The sequence below is a fragment of the Mastigoproctus giganteus genome, chromosome 1 (assembly GCF_048544385.1).
Source record: "Mastigoproctus giganteus isolate SK-2022 chromosome 1, ASM4854438v1, whole genome shotgun sequence".
Lineage (NCBI taxonomy): Eukaryota > Metazoa > Arthropoda > Arachnida > Uropygi > Thelyphonidae > Mastigoproctus > Mastigoproctus giganteus.
In genome coordinates this window covers 252,243,110-252,266,578 of record NC_143575.1, presented here as the reverse complement: position 1 = coordinate 252,266,578, position 23,469 = coordinate 252,243,110, and the positions used below count along the sequence as shown (strand labels likewise).

The 23,469-nt window shown below is 39.1% G+C and overlaps 1 protein-coding gene and 1 pseudogene across 3 annotated transcripts in view; both read right to left on the bottom strand.

Moving 5' to 3' along the window:
- Nucleotides 1–16,595, bottom strand: part of LOC150091765 (glycerophosphocholine cholinephosphodiesterase ENPP6-like) — a 108,179-nt gene extending 91,584 nt beyond the window's left edge. For 2 of the 3 annotated variants that reach the window (XM_090376815.1, XM_090376822.1), the window contains exon 1: nt 16,304–16,595. In XM_090376815.1, the coding sequence (XP_090232941.1) occupies nt 16,304–16,547 (244 nt within the window). In that variant the 5' untranslated portion in view covers nt 16,548–16,595. The remainder of the gene's footprint in view (nt 1–16,303) is intronic. The other variant, XM_090376830.1, reaches the window with a different exon arrangement.
- A 5,064-nt stretch (nt 16,596–21,659) lies between these two features.
- Nucleotides 21,660–23,246, bottom strand: LOC150091764 (lysosomal acid glucosylceramidase pseudogene; annotated as a pseudogene).
- Between the last annotated feature and the right edge of the window lie 223 nt (nt 23,247–23,469).

Below are 23,469 nucleotides of genomic sequence, written 5' to 3'. Positions count from 1 at the left end.
CACGGGTGCCGTGAACCTGATACTAAAGGATGTGTTGCCCAAGTAGCATTGTTGTTGAGAAAGGAGGTGGATGCCCCCGGAAAGCTACAATCATTGTTTTATCGCTTTTAATTTTCGTATTTTAACATTTTCGTAATAAATTTTATTTTATAGTAAATCAGTTTTGTAAATATTGTTTTACAGTATCCACTGTATCGCTTGGTACATTTTATTATATTTTTATAGTATTAAAAACTATTTTAATCAAAACGGTTGGTGAATCAAAATTTGTGATATCGTGCTGTTGTTCAGTCGTCGTCGTGCTGTTCTGCTGCTCTCAGTTATTGTTGTTATTCCGTTTGCAGAAGGATGGCTTAATGTAAGACTGAAATTGAACGATGTATGAGTGTGAATTTGATTACCTTCGGAATACTAGTGTTTTCAGTGTGGATGTTTGATGAAGTGTACCCGTCGGCATACAAGGACTGATGAGGTGTTTTTTTTCTTTTTCTTAAGTTGTTTCTTGACAATTTAATGTTTTTGGTATTAACTGTATGAGTTGTTAGTATCAGGCTCTCTTTATATTAGCGGGGGATGTGGGGACAACAGCCGCCAGAACAGAAAAATAAAAAAAAAATAAGCGTTCCTGTTGAGGTGCACGAGCAATTCTCATTGTTAATGCACGTCAAATTGCCTAGTAATGTACGGGTGAGAATAATCAGTGGTTGTATGTGGTGTTAATTTTTGTTAGCTATTTAAAAAAAAAAAAATTGCCGTTTTGCTGTTTTTTCTTCTTTTCAGCTCCGACATATTGTCATGTCACGTGACATTCCCCAGTAATATGCAGAGGGGATAAAGCAGTGAGTGAGTGGTGCCCTCACGTCCCATCACTGCTTTCTTCCTCTCTTTCCGACCGTAGTACGGGGGTGTATCCATGTTCTGGAGTTTAACCCTGCGAAATATAAATAGGAAACACAGATCCATATAATAAGTAAATTAACGTAAGTCGTCAATTTCGTGTACTGCATTTATTTCAAATGAATTATTTGAATGCCGTGTTGAATACTGGTAAACGTTAACCAATCAGATGACCAGTGCGACTCCTGGGTATGTGGGACAAGCGGCTATATAGGTTTTACGAGTACGAGTTACAAGATGGTAACTCGTATTCGTAAAATGCTTTGACTCTTATTAATTCGTGCTTACAGCACTAATTGCCTATACGCCAGAGGTGCGAACAATGCGTTCACAGTTGTCTCTCGTAATCTCTTCGTTATATGGAAATTTTCTTCGATCTACGGAATGTATTTTAAATATAATTACCAAGGGGAATTTAAAAAATATTGCTAAATAGAAAATTTCGCTATAAAGAAATTTGTTAAACAGAGGTTCGACTTGTATGTCAAAAAATTTTTTGGCCCCCTCCTAAACTGCCGCGACGCTTACCTCGCCTACCCACGTGCGGTGACCCTGCTCCGGTCCATCGGGGTTTCTCCGGTAAATCTTATGGCCAGTCCGCCCCTGGAGGGAGTATTTAGCAGTACTCTAATTTAGCAGTATTTTTTTAGTACTCTAATTTAGCAGTACCATAATTTCATCATCATCATCAGCCATTTTCAATCCACTGCAGGATGAAGGCCTCTCCAGCAACTTTCCAGTTCCTTCTGTTTTGTGCACTGGCCATCCATTTACTACCCACAAACTCATGAATTTCATCTGTCCATCTCCGTTGTTAACTTCCAGGTTTTCTTCTAGTTCCTCTTCGGTACATTCTATTATTCTCTTAGTCCATCTGTCATGTCTTCGAGCTATGTGTCCTGCCCAAGACCATTTTAGTTCTTTAGTTTTGATAAGAATGTCCTTTACTTGAGTTTGCTGCCTAATCCATGTGTTTCTCTTCTTATCTAACAGTCTGATTCCCAATATAATTCGTTCCATTCTTCGCTGTGTAGTTCTTAGCTTCTCTTCCATTCTTTTGGTGAGTGCCCAAGTTTCACTTCCATAAGTCATGGTGGGGAGTATACATTGATTCATTATTTTACGTTTCAGAAAAACTGGGATATTGCTCTTCAGTATGTGACTATATTTCCTGAATGCTATCCATCCAAAATTTATTCTTCTCTTGACTTCCAACCGTTTATCATTATTACAGCTAATAACTTGTCCCAGATAAGTATATGACTCCACCTTTTCAATTACTGCTCCTTCAATCATTATTTCCCTTTCCGTGGCATACTTGTTCATCATTACTTTTGTTTTAGCCATATTCATCTTTAGTCCAAAATCCTTACTAACTGTGCATAACTGATTAAGATTTTCCTCTAATTCTTTGGGATCGTGGCTTATGACCACAATGTCATCTGCAAATCGTAAATGGTTTAGGTACTCTCCGTTCACATTGACTCCTTTCTGCGACCAGTCTAATCTTCTGAAAGCTTCCTCAAGGGCAGCAGTAAACAGCTTCGGAGATATTGTGTCTCCTTGTCGAACTCCTTTCTCGATTTTAAATTTGCTACTGTCTAGTCTAATAAAGGATGTAGCACTCTCATATATTTTCTTCAAAATCATAATATATGGAGTATCTATGCCTTGTCTTTCCAGTGCCCGAAACATTGCCTTATGCTGTGTGGAGTCAAATGCCTTTTCATAATCCACAAATGCCAGGCATAATGGTATTTTATATTCATTTGCTTTCTCCATTAGCTGTGATATTACGTGAAGGTGATCCATAGTTGAGAATCCTGTCCTAAAGCCAGCTTGCTCTTTCGGTTGATTCTCATCAAGTATTCTTTCTAATCTGTTAGTAATGACCCTTGTGAACAACTTGTAGATATGGGATAACAAGCTAATTGGTCTATAATTTCCAATTTCTGATTTATCTCCTTTCTTATGCAGCAAAACTATGATTGCATTATCCACTGCTTAGGCATCACACCTTTTCTAATGCACTTTGTGAAGAGCCTTGCCAGTTTTTGTGTTATGTCTCTTCCTCCCAATTTTAACAACTCTACAGTAACTTCATCTTCCCCTGGGGCTTTCCGATTCTTCATTTTCTTCAATGCATGTTCTACCTCATCAGGAAGAATATCGGGTATGTCGTATGTGTTGCTACTTTGCAATCCATCTTCCCCACTGCTGGTATCATTCCCTCGCTCCTTGTATAATTCTCTATAGTAGTCTTCTGCTATTTGAATTATGCCTTCTCTGCTGTTTATAAGTACACCATCGCTATTCTTCAGTTTCAGTATCGTTTGTCTTTCTGTATTACTGCTCATGGCTGCTGATTTAAATCCTTTGTTTTCCCTTAATGCTTGTTCTACTTTTCTTCTTATGTCCTCTCTGAGTCTCTTTCTAATGGCTTTGCATAACTCAGTATACTCAATTTTCTCCCTGTCAGTGTTTTTCTTGCTCTTCATTTGTCGTCTTTGGTTCATCATGGCAAGTGTTTCTTGACTAATTTTTTCTTCTTTGGATTTCTGTTTCCCTATAGGTTTCTTGGGCTTTAAAAACTTTCAGAAAGTTGTAATATTCCTCGTCGATATCTTGGTCCTCAGCAGTCTGCAGAAGCTCAAACTTGTTCTTAAGTTCCATTACATACTGCTTTTTCTCCTCCTCTGTTATTTCAAAGACCTTTGTATTATTTACTCGAGTCAGTTTTTTCCTTTCCTTTCCTACATCTATATCAAGTGTACATCTTACCATTCTGTGATCACTTCCAACATTTACCTTATTCAGGACGGTAACATCATTCACAATATATCTTCTGTTAGTGATGATGAAGTCGATTTCATTAGTTGTTAATCCATTTGGACTCTTCCATGTCCACTTTCTGTTCACCCTTTTCTTGAAAAAAGTGTTCATTACTGACATTCCTTGAGATTCTGCAAATTCCACAAGTCTTTCACCTCTTTTATTTCTTTCACCAATTCCAAAATTTCCTATAGTTCCTCTTTCTGCGCTGTTTTGCCTTTTTCCAACCTTGGCATTGAAGTCCCCCATAATAATAGTGTAGTGGGTTTTCTGCTCATCTAGAAGACTCTCAATTTCAGTGTACATTTCTTCAACCTCTTCATCATCATGGCTCGATGTTGGTGCATAAATCATTATAATCTTTAGCTTGTACCTCTTAGAAATCTTGAGTATTAGTCTTGACACCCTTGGTGATGTACTTTTGAATTCCAAAATGTTGTTTTTAAAATCTTTATGGACCAGAAACCCAACTCCACCTTCACTCCTTTCACTGTTTCCATTGGTGTACAGCAGATTTCCACTTGATAAACTTATAAGTGATTCATTTCTTCTTCTTGTTTCAGCCAAACCGATGATATTCCATTATATATATATATAATATTAAAAATATATGTTATATGATAGTTATTACAATAATATAATTATAAAAATTACATTTGTTGCGCAGGCCTTTTCTCCGTTGTAGTATAACTTGCGAGGGTTCCAACAATTCTCAGTTATGGTGTGATGTGTCAGTTAGGTATCAAATGTTCTTTGCAAGAGTTACACTAATATTTATATCCGGAGAAACCTGGCTTTCATGTAATCGTCTAGTAGTTAGTTAGGACAAATCCCGTGTTCTAAAAACTTACTCAGATGGACGTTGAGCAAATCTGCAACATCAAGATCGCGTTGTGTGATTTTCACCTTTGACTCCTTTCTATTTGATTAGAATCAAAAGCGCCGCCTTAACAGTTCCTTATCAGTAATCCATTCAAAGAAATCATGTGTCATCAGAGAGTAATCAATAGGCAAAAATTGTTAAACAAAACATGGTTTATTAAGCAAGACAAGTAAAATATACACTCAGTAAGCAAGTATAGTTTTTAGAATAGGGCATGTAACATTAGGCTTACTCCTCTTTACGTTAATACACAATTAGCCTCTTAATGTAAATTGACTAGCTGAATAGTAGTGGTAGTGTTGTTCTTCGTGTAGTTTCGTGCTTGCTGTCTGTTATAGAAAGACTCCAAGTACATCCCGTCGAGGTAATAACATTTTAGTGGTTCATGTAAGACACTAATGACGTTTGTAACAGAACAACTGTAAAGCGATCATAATATTAAACTTATAATGTGATGTGTATTCCTTAAGTTCAAAATATCACTTTTTCTGTATACTTAACAAGATAAGTTATTATGAGGAGAGAAGTCTATGTAAGGGTAGATAGGATCGCCTTTTACGCTATCTAGTTCAGTTGTTTGATGGGACATGGAAAGTTGACTTACCAGACTCAATCTGCATATCTTCAGGAGTTGATACTCTGGGAAGATCGTCAATTTCGGTCATTTCTGCTACTCCTATTTGTCTGCTTTCACTCGAACAGCATTCTGTATCTTCTCCGAAGCTCGAACACCTTCTCTCCCTTGCTCTGGTTCACAATTTCTCTACTCTCAGACTTGGCTACGACAAAAACTAAGCACCGAACTCCGAACTGTTAACTCCGAACTCCGACTCTGAACTCGTCACGACCTGAACTCCGTCTGTGCTTTTCCCTAGGTTCGTATATATATCTCCCCCTTATCTTTTGCTTTCCCCTGCGTATTTGTTCTGGTTAATTTCAACGGTTCAACAACAACTTTGGGACTGTCGATTTTGGAGCTCTGCTCCCATAAAATATTGGATTTATGGAGGTGGGTGTGGAGGAGACTTTATTTTGGTAGGGTTTGTGCCTTCAGACTGGACAAAGGCCTGATGGCCACAAATTCGTTCACTTCCTCACACCAGACTTTCAAAAACACAAACCTCCAGTGGATGTCTTATTCTGTTTATCCCAAAAGTGTCATTTGGAAGATGTAGCCTCGCATCTCCACACGAGAATCACGTTCCTTTGCTGTTTTGTCAACAAATGCGCCCGGACGCCTGTCCACTCCGCTCGGACAAATGACCTCCGGCTGTTAGATAACAGGCGACCGGCGGAGGGCTGACGCTCCACGGGGTGACTTTCACTGCACGTGCGGGGACCAGAAATATTTCCGCCTTCTCCCCGCGAGCAGGTGTTGCTCTAAATATACAGCATAGTCACAAAAGTATGGGGCGCTTGTTCTCTTCATAAATGTCCCGTCATAAGTGAAAATGGTTGCATTTTCACACATTTCATAATACAAATTATATATATATATATATATATATATATATATATATATATATATATATACAGTACTTTAAATTAATTTATTAAATTGGCATCGTTTTGGTTTTATCTCATATTGTGAATGCTTTCACAACGAGTTGCCGTGGTATTGTACTACCTCGAATAAATAACACTTCACCAATGGAGAAGACTACTCTTATTTATTCTCAGCGGATACCACCACCCAGACAGCACCGTTTAAAATATGGTATGGGATAAAGATCTCGGTTATCCTCATACTATCCCTATTAGACTTAGGAAAGCATTAAGATGTAGGAAGGTGATAGTAGGCGAGGTAGAGGAAGGAAATGCCGTAGAAGAAAGGGACAGTTACTCATTCATCTCACACTACTCAAAAGCTCATAAATTCCTCAAATAGGCAACGCTTCCCCAGTAGAGAAGATTGTTACCTATTCTCGGAAACTCAGTGGTCATCAGTCCCCCCCAGACGGCACCGTTAGGTAGAGGAAGAAGATGCCGATGAAGAAGGAAAGGGGCAGTTATTTCTTCAGCTTATGTGATTTCATATTCCTCGAATGGGTAGCACTTCCCCAATGAGGGGGGGGGGGGGTATGTTGTTACTCATTCGAGGAGCCTAAGTGGCCATAATGCCCCTCGGGCGGTGCCGTTTCAGGGCTATTTGGCCCCTCCTCAGTTTAGGTATCCATTGCTTATTAAAAAAAACACAATCTGGTCTCATTTGCACTCATTAAAATTTATCTTATATCCCAATAGGGTTAATCTCACTCAGGAACATTCCGTGGAGGGCCCTGCCCATGTGACTACCTGCTCCGCAACCGCCTGGAGTTCGCTTGCCCTACATGAATTCTCAAGTCCTCCACCTCTTTCATTCTTCCATCCTTACCGGCTTTATTCTAAACGTAAGCCACCGCATTGTCGGGAGAGGGACTATTTTCCTGCAGCCAGCTTGGTCCATATCCCTTTTAGCCTAAACTAAGTAAATCACTACCTCCCAGTCCCTAGCTTTACCACCTAAGCTGCACATGGACCTCATTGTTTACTAGCCGGCAAAGTGGTGTAGGGTAGCACCATTGTTTTAGGAATTTCTGGTCCCCCAATTGAAGTAATTCCAACACCAGAAACCTTCTGATTGCAGCATGCATGGATTGGATAGCGTATTTATATACCTCTATATGTGTTCCTTCTATTTTCCTTTTCCTGATTTTCCATGCTTGGTATTTTCCCTCATTTATTACAAACATCAGGATGTGTGTAGCTCTGGAGACAGGCGCCGGAAACTGCAGAAATAGCACCTGATCCCTTGTTAATCGCGGTACTTTTATAATCTTATGTACCTTCTTCCAAATATATTGTACAACTGTACAGGAAAAGAACGCATGGTCTACTGTTTCCCGCGCTTTACAATATTGACACTCAGTATTTGAGTATCCCCGGAACTTGAGCCTTGTTCACTTCCACCGGCAAGTGCCCGTGAATTATCATCCTCCAAGCTAAGTCGCTTCTTGACCCATACCCTATATGTTTATGAAGATTTTTAAACATCTGGGTTTCATCTAGGCTGTGCCATGCTCGGGGATTCGGTACTGGTTGTGTGTATAAGTCAAACAATTTCCAGTAGATTTCTGAGACGTTTAGTTTTATTCCCACATCTAGGCCTTCTGCCGATAGTTTCTGGAGATATTTGATGATCTGTTTGTAGAAGGGTGGTATTATTTCTGCTCTAGCCTGTAAGGCCTGTACATTCCACTCCCAGCAACTTTGTGAACCTTCCCATGTGGTATTTTATTAGGATGGAAGCTACATGCGTGCTCCGTAAAGCCGTTTGGACACGCTTCATTACTTATGCCCACCGCAGCCACTTTAATTGTGGTATTTCATAGCCACCGTGAGCCTTTCTGCAATGCAGTCTTTGCTGTGTCACCTCTTGTTGCCTGTTATTCCAGAAGAACTTAAATAGTCTCCTATGTAGTCTTTTCTGTGTGATATATTTGAAAGTGATGACCATCACTATATTCATCACTATTGGGATGAGGATCATCCATATGATTAATGCTCTTCTATAAAACTACAATAGGCCTAGGTTCCACTGGCCGATTTTTTCCTCCCAGGAACTCAATAGTTGTCAGGTTGTTATTTTTGGTCGTCCTACAAAGGGTACTCCCAAGATGGTGATAGGCTCCACTCAGAAGGAGAGACCTGCTGGTAGTTGTAGTGAAGCGTACTTTCCCCATTGTTGGCATTTTGTTTTGTGTTTGTTAAGACATAAACCACTAGGCAGGCTAAAGTAGCTAAACAGGTCCAGCGCATTTTGCAGAGAACTGCAATCAGACATTGTTAAAACGACATCATCTGCATGGGCTATATATTTGCAGTCGGGATTTGATCCAGGGAGATGAACTCCTTTGATATTACTGGAGTTGTCTGATTGCTTAAGTGCAGGCTCCAACGACATTGCAAAGAGAGCAGGGCTTAGTGGGCAACCCTGTCTAACCCCCCTCTACAATATTATTTTGTCCAAACTATATCCGTTGATTACTAGAGTGGTGCTTGCTCCTTTGTATAAGCCCCCCTCTACAATATTATTTTGTCCGAACTATATCCGTTGATTACTAGAGTGGTGCTTGCTCCTTTGTATAAGCGGATGATGGCTGCTCTAAGCTGTGAACACACCTGTGCAGTAGACATAGTGTGCATAGTGTTAGGGTCAGGCGTCACCTGTGATATCTCACATCTGCTCCATATGTACGCTGTGAAGAAATACAGAACTACTGTAAATGCCAGAAAAGTGTTGTCTGTTGTATATGACATATTGCGTTAGGTTCTGTTGGGTGTCCTGGCATTTGGCCGCAGGGCCCCTGGTGGGACCTCACGTTGCCCGCACACACCGCTAGGAGGTAGCCAGGCTGCCCTTTATTCTCTGGCTGGTCTCTGCCAGGGTCGCCTGAGCGTCCTGGACGAAGACCAAGTTAAAAAAAAAAAGAGGAACAAGAGGAAGGGGGATCTGAATGTGAGGAACAAGCTAAAGTGGACAGATAGAGAAGGCAGTCCACCCGAGTAACGAGAAATAGGGGATGGGTAGAGGGATCAAAAGTCACAGGGGCAGGCGCCACTGTGCGAACGTGTTTTCAAGGAGTGCCAACCATGATGATGCCAGCATAGTATTTTAATCTTCAGTCTTACTCTTTTATCAGTTGGGAAAATGCTATCCGACCCCAGTTTGTGTTTGCACTGAGGGTCGTTGTTCTGAGCAGCTCTAAGTTCAGCAAACTTTGCCCGTCTGATGGTAAAGACAGCTTGTGCGTAACTCGTTAAGGCTTTGTATGATGTTTCATTCTGAAGCAGGTATGCTTCATGGTTACGAGAGTTCTCCTGGATTTCAGTAAAAAATTTGAGCCTACGATCATCGTAAGCAGGGCACTCATACATGAGATGCCCCCATGACTCCTCTTCGCCACAGTGGCAGAATGGATTGCTTTCAGTTCCCATTGCTGTCAATTTCTGTTGAAAGGGCCCATGTCCTGTGATCAGGAATGTAACTTGCAGACCAGGTGAAAACCAGGAAGAAGACTTTGGGAAAGTCATGTCAATGGATGGGAGGAATCTTCTGGTAATTTCTCCTTTGGGCGTGGTTTCCCATGAATGCTGCTAAAGTCCTTGAAGGTGTTTGAAGATACGTTTTCTTTCTTGTTTCAGGTCATTGGTAAGCTGCAGTTGAAGATTTAACAACTGTGTCGGAATTCCCTTCTTTAATCGATGGTAAAGTCCCCTTTTAATCACCTCAAGATAGAGTGGCAAGCATCCAGTAATAACCTGTAGGGCAGGGGCGCTAACAGTGCGACATGCCCTGCAGATAGACAACAGCATGAATCTTTGTATTGAGTCAAGTTTACGCTTGTTCTTTTCCAGGATGGCCTTTGTACACCAAACTGAGGCTCCATGACACACAATTGGGAGAAACTCTGCTTTATAGATGAGAGACAAAGTTTTATGCTTCAAACCCCAGTCCGCTCTGCTGACTCTTCTTATCATGGCCGTGTACTTTCGGATTTTTGTGGATAAGTACTTCAGATGAGAGTGAAAGGTAAGACCGGTATCAATGTAGATTCCCAGGTATTTGACTTCTGTGTAGAGACGTATAGGGATGTTATTTAACTTCATTGTTGGAGGCCTGCGTATTTGTAGCTTTCCCTTGAGGAGAATCGATTTTGTTTTCTCACCAGAAATTGAGAGGTTGTGGAGTGCTGCCCAGTTTTGGAGCTTTTCCAGAGCTGTATTTGCTTTTGCTTCCAGTGCCGCTCTTGCGTCACCTTGAACCACCAGAACAAGATCATCAGCGAAGGCTAAGGGTCTAGCTCCACCCTGGTCAAACCTCAGGAACTCGTCCAGAACAATGTAGAACTGTGCAGTAGACAGCTGATTTTGAAGATAATTATGAGAGAGTTTATCAAAAGCTTTCTTAGGTCCAGCACCGCTAGAACTATGCTGTAACCTTTCCGCTGACAGTATGGTTGAAGGTCTCTTAAGAAAACCAGATTTCCTCCCATAGCTCTGCCTGGCACTCCGTATGTCTGATTTGCCCCTATAATGGATCCCAGATGCCTTTTGAGACGATTATTCAATATTTTGGTTTATAGTCTGAATTGAGTAGTGAGATCGGCCTCCAGTCTCCCACCTCTTTGCCATTCTCCCCTGCTTTCTTAGAAATACCGTCTGGGCCTCCAAAAAGCTTTCCGGGACTTGACCGGCCATGAAGAAGTCAGAGAAGATTGCAGCCAACACCGGCCCAATCTTCTCCCAGCCTTTCTTGTAAAACTCTGCCGTTAGTCCATCTGGACCTGGCGCTTTGTCTGCTTTCATTTCTCCCAAAGCTGCGGTGATTTCTTTCAAAGAGATTGGCTGCTTGTGTTCCTGCCGATGGGCCGCAGAGAACCGTGACATCTCCCAACTTGCTGGCATCCCTGGCCCTTGAAATGCTGCATACATCTGTTTATACGTTCCATTAAAGTACTCTATGATGTCTTTGGTAGTAACGTATTAACGTAATCCCACTTGAATCTGTTGTATAGGGCTGCTTCTCGTTTGCGTCCTATTGTACTGATCAAAAATGAACCCTGCCCTCTTGTCAGCAAGCCTATACCGCAGTCGCATTTGGAGTGCTCTATTCTCTGCCTGTGTTTCCAGATGTAATTGTATTTCTTTTTGCAACTGTTGCACCCCGATTTCATCATGACAATAACCTAGCAATCGCCTTACTTCATATAGATGTCTTAGCGCTTTTTTCCCTTCCACCCCTCTTTCCTTTGCTGATTTTTGGAATGCTGTTTTTACTGCCTGCTTAAGGTTTGCCCACTCTTCCCATGTCCAATATTCAAGCTGCATCAACTCATGTATTAGACCCTCAATGTTATGCCAATCGTCCTGTAAGTGAGCCGAATTTAGGCGCCAGGTACCTCTGCCATGATCTATTGTTGTGCCTAACGGACGGTTCATTATTAACAGTTTGTGATCTGTGACAGGGTGTGTCCCTGAAATATTAACATGCCTAACTGGATCTAGGACACAGTTCCAGTCACCCCCAAGGATACTCCAGCATGTGCCCACCATGAATGGACGCAGATTATTAATTAACCGTATCCGTTCTAGAGCATCATTTGGCGCGTACACGTTTATCAACCGTATTGTATGTGAGTCTATACAGACTACCCTGCCCTCTACGTCTCTTTGAAGATCACTAAATCTGCCTAAAATGGGTGGAAGGATTATAATGCCGATCACCCTGGCATTCCTTGTGCCAAAGTTCCAGAAGCTTAAGCATTTAAATCTATTTTGAAATTTTTGTACTTGTAAAATGCTATGGACGTGACTTTCCTGAATAAATAAGATTCTAATACCAATTAATAATGTCATTCTCAAAATGTGATGCTGTGTGCGTCCTTGGGAGAAGCCCCGAACATTTAAGGTGCCATTAGTTATCATGTGTACCGATAGTGGGTCCGCCAAGCAGTTTCACATATTTTGTTTGGGATATACTAAGGCCATATAGGTTCTTGCCAAACTCTTGTTCTTGCCCCGCGATCCATTTGATTCGGGAGTCTTAATTGCTGTGTGATTCCTAATAGAGTTTGTCCTACCAAATTCACAAAAAAAAAATATCCCACCACGTAAATTGTATTCTCTATTCTTCCTTCTCCGGTTTGTTCTAATATTATTCTGGGTTTCCCCAGATTTTGCTCCCATTCTGTTAGCTTTCCCCCCAGCTTTTCCTGTCCTAGCGGTATATATTTTATTAAATGCTGTACACCCGTTAGCTTTTCCATTCCTTCCCCTAATGGCCCTTCTACTTCTGAATCCTCTGAGCTTGACTCGTCCAGAGTTTCTGCGACGATGTTATCTGTGGTTTGCTTCTTCCTTTTTTCTCCTCCTCCCACATGTTCTCGCTCTCCGTTTTCTCCCCTCTTTTGCCCTCTTGCTATCTCCTCTGTTTCCATTAAAATAGGGGTGACTTGTTTTACATGTGACCCCATTCTCCTCCTCTATTTCCGCTATTACTTTCTCTGGTTCTATCGATGGACTTTTTTTCCCTCCTCCCTGTGGCTTAAAAATAATCATGTTTTCCCCTTTCGAGCTCATTTCACTTCCCTCTTCCTCCCCTCCTCTGATAGCCTCTGCATACGACCTCACTGAACAGCTGCCCATGCAGCAAATGTGGTTTGTTTCCCCACATTTGCTGCATGGTTTTGAGCAGTCGCTACTGATGTGTCCAACTACTCTACAGTTAAAGCATCGCCCACTCGTACAATTCGCCCCTAGATGGTCTGAGCAGCCGCACTTCAAACATTTTTTCTCCACTCCCCTATAGACTAGCCGGTTTCAAGACTAGCCGGTTTCCCATAACAATATATGATATTGGGCACCGGCTTCCTCATTTCTATGTGCACCGTAACCTTGCCCGTGTATAGCCCTGGGAACTCCTCCCAGGCATGCATCTCTATTCGTGTAACTTTTCCGTATGTCTTGTGCGCTTTTCAAATGTGTTTGGCATCTCAATTGGATAACGTTCTATGATTATGTATTTTCTAATGCTGCCTACAATGGGGGTGTACCATTTGGTTTTCAAAAGGAAAACCTCTCAGTAATATGTCCCTGGTCACGCAGTCCTTGCACATTACTTGGTACTTCCTTACGGGCAGCAGAGTAAACCTCTGTAATCTCGATAGGTTCACGCATTTCGCTAATCCCTCTATTACCTGCCGCGGTTCATATTCCATGTCCAGATTTCTTTCGCGTATGTAGAATCATCATCATCAGCCATTTTCAATCCACTGCAGGATGAAGGCCTCTCCAGCAACTTTCCAGTTCCTTCTGTTTTGCGTACCCCGTATGTAGAAACTCATCTTTAACACAAAAAAAAAAAAAAAAAAAAAAACCAGCCAACACAGAGTGCCCGCAGGCACTTAATCCCACCCTGAGAACTTTATCAGGGTCAGCAAAAAGAAAAAACCTTAATATCAGAACTTACGGTCTCCAAAAGTCTTCCCTCTTTTAAAAGTAGTATCCGCCGAAATGGCTCCGTTTGAAAGTTTGTTGGCTCCTCTTCTGTGGGTGGGCAGGTACCCTGATGTTGCAATAGTGACAACCCAGTTATGAAGTATAACTTCATTATATGAGAGATGCCTGATGGTGTGCAATGATGTAGACTATAAAATATTTAAGGGCAAAGGCCTCATGCTACGAGGTAGAATGACTAACATGTAGGTTAGTGCAAAAGCATCATTTTAACGTAGCCATCTACCAAAGTAGTTAAATTAATTAATTAAATTGGCATCGTTTTGGTTTGGAGCCAACAAGCTTTGAATCGGTGCCATCTGGGTGGTGGTATCCACTGAGAATAAATAACAGTAGTCTTCTCCACTTTGGTGAAGTGTTATTTATTCGAGGTAGTACAATACTATGGCAACTCGTTGTGAAGGCATTCACAATATGAGATATAACCAAAACGATGCCTAATTAATTAATTTAACTACTTTGGTAGATGGCTACGTTAAAATGATGCTTTTGCACTAACCTACATGTTAGTCATTCTACCTCGTAGCATGAGGCCTTTGCCTTTAAATATTTTATATATACAGTATATAATAATTTTTTTCTTTATATAAAGGTACTAAGTAAACATCAATTATAGATCACCACAAAATTAAAGATACTGTACACCGTTTTATAATGAAATAAACATATAAATTTTAAAAAATAATAAGTTTTTGAGTAACTTAAACCCAAATTACGTGGCACCTCTGGAATGTTGTTGCGGCACCCTAAGGTGCCGCGGCACCAATGTGAAAACCACTTGAGTTTGATGTTGCTTGTTCAGTAGATATCTACCGTCTTATCCTAATTGTTTTTGAAATATATTATTGTTTTCACAGCATAAGTACGGTAATACGAAACCCAGTATTCTCTCAAAATGCTACTACTCTGCTAGAAGCAATTTACTGTAGGCGTTTCTTTTGTGTGCTGGCTGACAAAGCCAATTGTAATATCCCTATCACACTAGTTATAATTTGTGTGAAAGACTACCTTCCTACTTTAATTCATTTTCAATTAGGGCCTCTGACTGCTGAGGAAATTCCAAATTCGTGTTTTTGAAAACAGTAGGGTGAAGCAACTTACACAAGACACAAGTATAATTTCTGAAAGTTTAATATAATTTAAGACATTAATTATACAGCACCCCATATGGGCAATTTTCTCCTCATTAACACATATATATGTATAAGTAAATACCTTCTTGAGTAAAGTTAAGCATCCTAATATCTATAATTAACACAAGAATTATTCACATTAATCCAAATCTTAATTCCACACACACACACATCAAAAAAATGATTTCTATAATTCCAATCTCAGGTTACAGTTCTTACACTCTAAATTGACGTACATCCTTTATCAGAGTTCAAACAAATTATCCTCAAAATTTAACTACAATAAAACGTAATGAGTACACAGAAATACTGATTGCCTTCTAGGAATTCCTTTAAATGATTAATTCTGCGCCTCTGGACATTTTTGGGAAGAAACTTTTAAGGAAGATTTTTACTTACGGTTTCCGTCAGGTCGGACCAGCTTACTTAACAGGAGATCGCTTCCATTTTGGATTTCCTGGGACTTTTTCTGCTTGTCTCCAGATCTCCAATTCGACTCAGATACTGTCAGGCTTCTAATTGTTCCTCATAATTTTTCGGACCTTGACTTTTCGACTCCATTTCCCAAAATATCGATCTTACTTTCCTCTCACTCCTCTACTAACCAACGCTACAACCTCACACTACTAACCAAGACACGACTCCCCACCAAAAACTTCTCTACGCACTACGTGTATACACGACTGCACTTCCCCATACCACACACGACTCCAACAAACCTCTAAAACACCACACCAAAATCGTCAAGGTCTCTCCTTTCCTGCCTCTTAGCTTCTTATATATCAAATTACGCTCCCATTTCTCCTCCTCTTATTTTTGAAAATGGAGATAACAAGTCTGCAAAATTAAAAATTTGATAGGAACGAATCTAAAATACTTTTTCTGCACACCTTGTACACTACTGTCCCAGAACCATCCTTTTTTTCAGTTTATGTCCTCTGCGCAAGAACAAGGATGCCATCACCATTTAGCTTATATGAGACGAGAAATTATTACTAAAGTCGTGTCAATTTTCGTTTCATTAATTATTTCAATTACATTTGTGGTAAAATTATAAGTATTATCACCATTGTTGATAATACTTATAATTGGTGGTAATACTTATTATTAAAGAAGAAAGACGATTGGTAATTCACCAATCGTCTTTCTTCTATCAAATCTTGTAATCTTCACGTATCAAAGTAATAATCCTGTTTAAATTAGGGTTAGGCAAAACGTCATTACACTGATTAACAAATATATTTTCATCCAGCTTATGTACCACGAAGTATTAATAAATCCGTCAACACTATATGGAGGCCGCCGTAGCCTAGTGGTCAGACTCGTAGGTGCATAAGTATATGTGCTTTGGTTGACCGGGGTTCAAGCCCGTGACTGCTGAATACGGTGCTGTTTCTTGTATTCTGTGTATCTTGTAAACTCCTCTGACTGTTGGTCGTCCCGGAGTATAAACAGAAAATTTATTTTATAACAAATATCGCGGCATGGCAGCGCCACTTACCTGTAACAATCGAGTACCAATTGGGATATGAATTTGCTGGAAACACTGGGGTGACATATTTTGCAGTGACTCCGTGTTCGGCAATCTTAGCGAATCCTTTCAACTTCGTGTTGGTCGGATAATCCCATCTGCAGCCACCAACGAGAATCAAAATCGTTTTCCATCGTGGGTTCACACGCCTAGCTTTAGTCTCAAATGAAACCTCGTAGATAATACACACCGCAAGCACAAGTCTTAGCCACATACCGAAATGCACAGTAAGTTACCCGAGATGCTTCCTGTTGCGTTTTTCATTTCAACGTTACATAAGGTGTTCCGTTTGCAGGCAGCTGAAACGTGGTCTGTGAAGGTCACCAAGGCACGGATTGCAAAACCATTCTACAATAAAGAAAAAACTGGCCTGACTAGTGCTATGCAGACTTCCGTATAGTCTCGCCCACATACGGAGTGCCCACTGACATTGGTGATAGTGTTAATTCTGATTTGCTTTTAAATTCCATAGAAAGTGAAGTCCCTATGTGGGAGCAGAATAACATTAGCATTAGTAGAGGCATACGATGCAAGAAAGCAAACTTATGCATCATCAGCCAAACCCCCCCCCCCATAGTTTATATATATAGAAATTACTGTTTTTGTAGTAGTTTAAGAATTTTTAGAATTTATTTGTTTGTTGTGGTGAAAAGTTACGATTTCAGTACAGTGAGACCCCAGTGCGGTTGCCTCAGTGTAGAGGGCTGTGGGGTGAGGGTTTTAAAAATATGGCGAATACGTAGAACGTATGGAACCTGCAATCCGACGAACGCCAAGCAGCTATAGCAGATTGGAAATTTCACATTTCCAATCTGCTATAGCTGTACTTTTGTTTGCAAAAATTTTATTTTCATTTATTTCGGTAACAAAATTTTATTCTCATTTTGAGTGATAGTGGTGCTAATAATAGAATAGCAATTGCTTAAAAAAACGGTACTCACCTTGAATAATCTGCAGTGGTATATTGAGAAGAGGTGGTAGTATTTAGGTTGAATTTTTAGCTAAGAAACTAAGGGGGGAAAATGAAGAAAAACGGAATTTAAAATAAGCTTCACTTGCGCTTATTTTAAATTCCGTTTTTCTTCATCCCCCCCTCCCTTAGTTTCTTAGCTAAAAATTCAACCTAAATACTAACCACCCAGAGGCGGATTTAACGGCGGGCGCACCGGGCGCGCGCCCTGGGCCCCGACTTCTGAAGGGCCCACGCAAAACCCCAACAAATTAGTTGAACATATTAGTTCAAAACTTTGTGATTATTATTATGCTATTATTAATTATATTATACATATATTATATTCAAATTTTATTGGAAATAAAACATTAATAGTACATAATATTTTTTATTTATTTAAAAAAATGGTTAACATGTATTTTTATTTTCCCTGTCTCTCTCTTTTTTTTTTTAAGGGGCCCAATATTTTCTTCTGCGCCCGGGGCCTCAACCGACCTTAATCCGCTCCTGTAACCACCTCTTCTCAATATACCACTGCAGATTTATTCAAGGTGAGTACTGTTTTTTAAGCAATTGCTATTCTATTATTAGTCCACCAATACGGTATTATAAAATTTCTAAACTTTTATATTGGTAGTAGTGCTTATTGCATACTTTTACTTTCTTGGTTTGGAACTTATCGTCGTTCGTTCACTCCCCCATTTTTGTCTGCGTGTGTATATTTATATATATATATATATATATAGATTACATTTATTAATATTGGCGAAGAGTAATGAATAAATTGTTAGACATATTTAGTTAAACTTATGGTGTACACTTAAATAAATTATTTTGTTAAAGAATTGTATGCACAAGGTAGTATATAAAAAAACCTGTAATTGTATATGAATAATCTGGTGACTTTTCAGAGAGTCAACCACATAGATTGAAAGGTACATGTACACTACAGTTAATAACTAATGTGACAGCTACAAACTCTAGCTACACACATCTCATATACTACACATACACTGCTTGACAAAATTAACAGAACACTTAGAAAACGTTGTGTAACTCGTGCAACTTGTGATGAAACAAGACAAAACTTGGTATGGCGGTGTACCATAGAATAACGATGAAATGAGGAGGCAGCGAGAAACTTCGGAAAAGTATAAGGGACATTTATAGGGGTTGTATAAGAATTGCCAAAAAGGTTACATTACAGAAGTCGATACAGGATGCTCTAAAATATGGTCACATGATATCAGTGTGGAGTATGATCCCCTCCAAAGGCTAAACAGACCTGGCAATAGTGAACCATGCTCCATATAGGGGTGTCTATAAGATTTTCTAATAGCAAATACCGTTCTTCCGCCAGCGCAGACCATAGTTCACCAAGTGGCTGAGGAGTTGACTGTCGACGTGCAATGCCATGCCCAAAGGCGTCCCATACATATTCCGTCGGATTTAAGCTTGGGGATCGTGCTACGGCATTCGTTGGATGTTTTCAGTTTCAAGATATTCCTCCACCACTTTAGCTCTAGTGCAGTGGCGTTGTTGTCCATAAAAAGAAAATCTGCTATAGTTGTACTTACCAAGTACAGCTATAGTATAGCCAACCGCACCCCTCAAAAGTCGCACATAGGATTCGAGGATCATTTTCCGGTACCACTGCGCAGTTACGGTACCCCTATTGAAAACATGAATGGGTGCGGCCGTTGATCATTATTCCGCCCCACACGGCCCCGATCAGATGGGGGGGGGGAGAGGGAAAAATCAGTGTTTCAAAAACTCATTGCTGTTTTTTACTAATATTTTTAAGTGATTTTTTTTTTTTTTTTTTTTATCGGAAACAGAACTTTGGACCTGCCAAGGTCAATGAACGTGAAGATTAATTTGAACATTAAGTTTTTTTTTCAAAAATGGTACCGATTTTGATGAAATTTTTTATTTAGTTCTTCCTTGAATAGTTAAGTTAATTAAAAAAATAAATAAATAAAGACTGCATTGTATATAACCTGCGCCGTTGGCGCCCTTATGCAGTACAGTAGCAGGGAGAAGGTAGCCACGATCTTATCGACCAGTCTTGAGTGAATGTCCAAGCAGAACTGAGGCGTAGCGGAATAATTTGGCAGTTTTTGATTTTAATGTTGATAATGTTGATGGGACCCCCTTTTTCTTTAGATGGGATCCCCATATTCCGTGGAGCCTTGGGCCCCATAAAGGTATAACGCGCCACTGCTACCAGGAATCCCTTAGATTTCCTCCTGTACTGTAATCTGATTTTGTAAATAGCATGGTGATCCTTAGGTGTTTTAGCCTTTAGCTGGCTGCTAATAGATTGAAATACACTATTCTACTCTATTCTTATCCGTTTTTGTTTGTTATCAACAATATTTCTGTTTTGTTTCTGTTTTCTTCCCCATCTTCTCTTTCATAAGAATTCTATATCAATGTTACTGGTTTCCAAAACTTAAACAACAGTTACTAATGGGGCCAACACATGAAAATACTCGTCTGTAATTTCCCAGATAAGTAATCTTTAACGATATTAAATTTACCGATGTATTGTTCATTTTAATAAACTTGCGGATCACGTGATCTTAGTAGATCGATCACGTGCTTCTTATACGCAGTGTGTTTTTTTTTTTCCGGCGGCGTATCCGTAATTTCTGCGATTCATTTGTGCCCTTGTGTATATTTTTTAGTACACAAGGACACAATTTATTCAATTCCTAAACTATTTTAGATTAATTCTCTTATTTGTTTGCTCTTTAACAAAAGATTTGGAGTGTGCTGCTTAGCCTGAGGACTGATTTTTTTTTTATTTGAGTATATATATATATATATATATTTTTCTTCTCCAAAATATTGCGGGTATGAAACACCTACTACAGACAAAAACATTTTCCAATTTCATAATCACCGCAAGTGTTTATTTTTCGTTTAAAGTGTTTTTCCTCCCTTGATGGCCTAAAAATCTCTCATTGACTTTTGTAGGTGTGAAGGTTACAGCTACATTACAATTAAGTAAAGAAAAAAATTACATTCAATCTGAAAACACTAAGTGACTTGAAACCAGATGGGTTTTCGAATTAACGCATTTCCCAGTTTCCGAATTTTTTTTTTTTTTTTTTTTTTTTTTTTATCTTAAAACCTTGATATTTCTGTTTCTAAATTCCTTAGCTTTCCATCGATATGCTATACGTCCACATTACCCCTTTTATTGCGTGAGAAAATTTCCTTGATCACATGTTCATATTTTCTACTATCCTGGAAAAACTACTCCAATTTTCTGAGGTTTTAAAGTTTTTCCTCTAGTATAGAGCTATGAGGTTTGAAAGTTTTTCCTCTAGTATAGAGCTATGATGACGCTCAAAATTTCATTAACTCTGAGGCTGGAGAAAAATTCTGCACATTATGAAAACATTTTTCAACTTGGACATGTCATCAGATCTTTCGATAAATACTACACGTAATGGAACAATATACAGTAGACGGTGTATTTATTCGTGAACTTCAATGTAAAAATTATATATCCTACTTTAGTCATCACAGACCAATACTTTCAGTAACCGATGTGTAATCTTTCTTTAGATGGGGTCCCCATATTCCGTGGGGCCTTGGGCCCCCATAAAGGTATAAGCGCCACTGCTACCAGGAATCCCTTAGATTTCCTCCTGTACTGTAATCTGATTTTGTAAATAGCATGGTGATCCTTAGTTTTCATTTCATGGTTTTCATTTTATTATTATTAATAAAATGAAAACATTGTTATATTATTTTACTATCCATGAATTTTATTAATATCTGAAAATTAAAACGTTTTTAACGCCTGCCAATGACTCTTAAATGTAAAACACGTTAAATATGCTAGCGGCAAAACGCGTTATGTACCTGGTACTGAAATTTTTTTACTATTTATTTTTTCTTATATAGGTTAATTCATTCCCATAAGATGACCAATTACATAGCAACCTTCTTTCAATTACTCAGATTCATATAACATATTTTCTTTTTCTTAGATGTCTCGGCAACTGCCGTAATTGAATTAGGTTTGTTCATATGTAGCATCATTGAAAAGTACATATTAACAGTTATATTAACACAGCAATTAAGGAAAAAAAAACTCAAATGGATCTATTCCAGATTTCATTAGACAAAACAATATATTACTGTGGAATGGCAAAATTAATTAGAATATTCTTGTTTTATTTGTCTGATTTATCTGCATAAAAATCAAATTAATTCTTAACTAATTAAAATTAATTTAATTAATTTAGGGATGGATTTTTATTACTCACAAATGAATTGAGTACTAGTTTTTGTGCATAAGCTGCTGCTCAAAGCTATTTTAACATTCTGCTTATAACTTTAGTTTTGACAATTATTTTAACCACCTGTCCACCAAATATAAGTCTGTATCGAGCGAGATGATACTATATGGGTAATATATCCTAGTTTTGGATCATATATAGTAAGATTTACTGGAGATTTATTCCTGTTCAGAGAAATTACAACTGTTGAATTTGAAGGCGTTTCAAATGCTGCTAACTCCAACCCTTCACTTCCCTCTACTTCCAAATTAATACGCACTGTACCAGGTGGAAGAAACTTGCTGAAGTGAGCAAGAGCATAATACATTGGTTGCCTGTAAAATTCTTTGGCAGTCTGATTTACAATCACTGGGGAATCAGCAGCATTAGAAACCCAACTTGGTCCGCCATCAAGGTTTACAGCTAAGTTCCAGTCAACCCAGCCTGCCGTCCAGTGTAAAAGATCCACAATAATATCATGAGCATAATCTTCACCTCTTTCCCAACTTCCAAGTTGAACTTTTGGAAATTCCCATGGCAGAGAACCGGTACATGCTTCAGATGACAACAAAAATGTATTGGGGAAGTAACTGTGGGTTATATCCAGTAACTGAGGTGGAGCGATGAAGTTCCAGTACCAATGAAATGCGATTCCTGCTATATATTGAGATGCTTCCTCATCATAAAGAATCTCTTTGGGCCAGCGAGGCAAAAGAAAACGCTGGTCATCCATTATCATAATTTTCAGTTTATCAGGCCCAAACCCAGCTTTTTTCAAAGATGGTCCCAGATTCAATTTCACAAAATCTCGCTGAATTTCTGGAGTAAATGCCATACATTGAAAGGGATAGTCTGGAATCAGTCCGCTTAGTGGTTCGTTCTCTACTGTGATTCCCCAAAATGAAATATTGTGTAACTCGTATGCCTGAATAAACTTGATGAAATAGTTTGCCCATGTCTGGTGGTACTGATCCCCAGGTGATCCCTTTAAACCTCCTTTTCCAGTCATATTGTTATTTGTTTTCATCCATGCCGGTGCACTCCACGGACTTCCAAATATCTTTAATGGACTAGAACTTGTAGCTTGGGCCATTTTAATGAGAGGAATCTTGAAATCAATGTCTTCCACTGTTAAATTGAAATTCGTCAAGTTAAAATCATTTTCAGCATCGTCGTAGGAATAGATATGAGTTGAAAAATCAGTACTCGCTATAGGAACTCTTCCGAACGTATACTCGGAACCATTCTTGGAATAGTATCCATTAATAAGATGTTGTTGTAGAAATACTGGCAGGCTCTTTATATTTATGCATGCTGCATCTGTAAATGTCCCTCCAAATCCAAAAATTTCTTGGTATCTTTTGGTCCTGTCAACAGAAGCCGTAACAGTTTTTCCAGCAGTTTTTGAAATCTTATGAAATTGTAAAGCCGATAGTTTCATTCTGTCCCCATACATGTTACTTTCATACAATTGCGCGACACCAGGAGGTTTTCTTTTGACAGGCTCAAGAGTATCACAGTAAGATACATTACAAACACAGACGCTACTACTATATCCATAGTTCCGCTGCATACAAGGAAATGACTCACCTTTGAGAGATAAGAGAATATTCGAAAATATTCCAAAATAAATAGGTAAAACAGTCAAAATATTACGTGCCATAAATTTAACTTAATGGAATTTTCACTTTAGAAAAATAAACGACTGTTCAGGTCTTTGTTAACTGATGATTTGGCAAACCGATTAAAGATAACTTGCCGATAATAAAATACAAAGTTCAATCTCTAGTAGGCTATCATATTCTTATTGAAGAACAGAGATTAATTATGAAATATGGTTTATAACCAATCAAGTAGCTTCTACAAGGAACATGTAATTCGCTTTG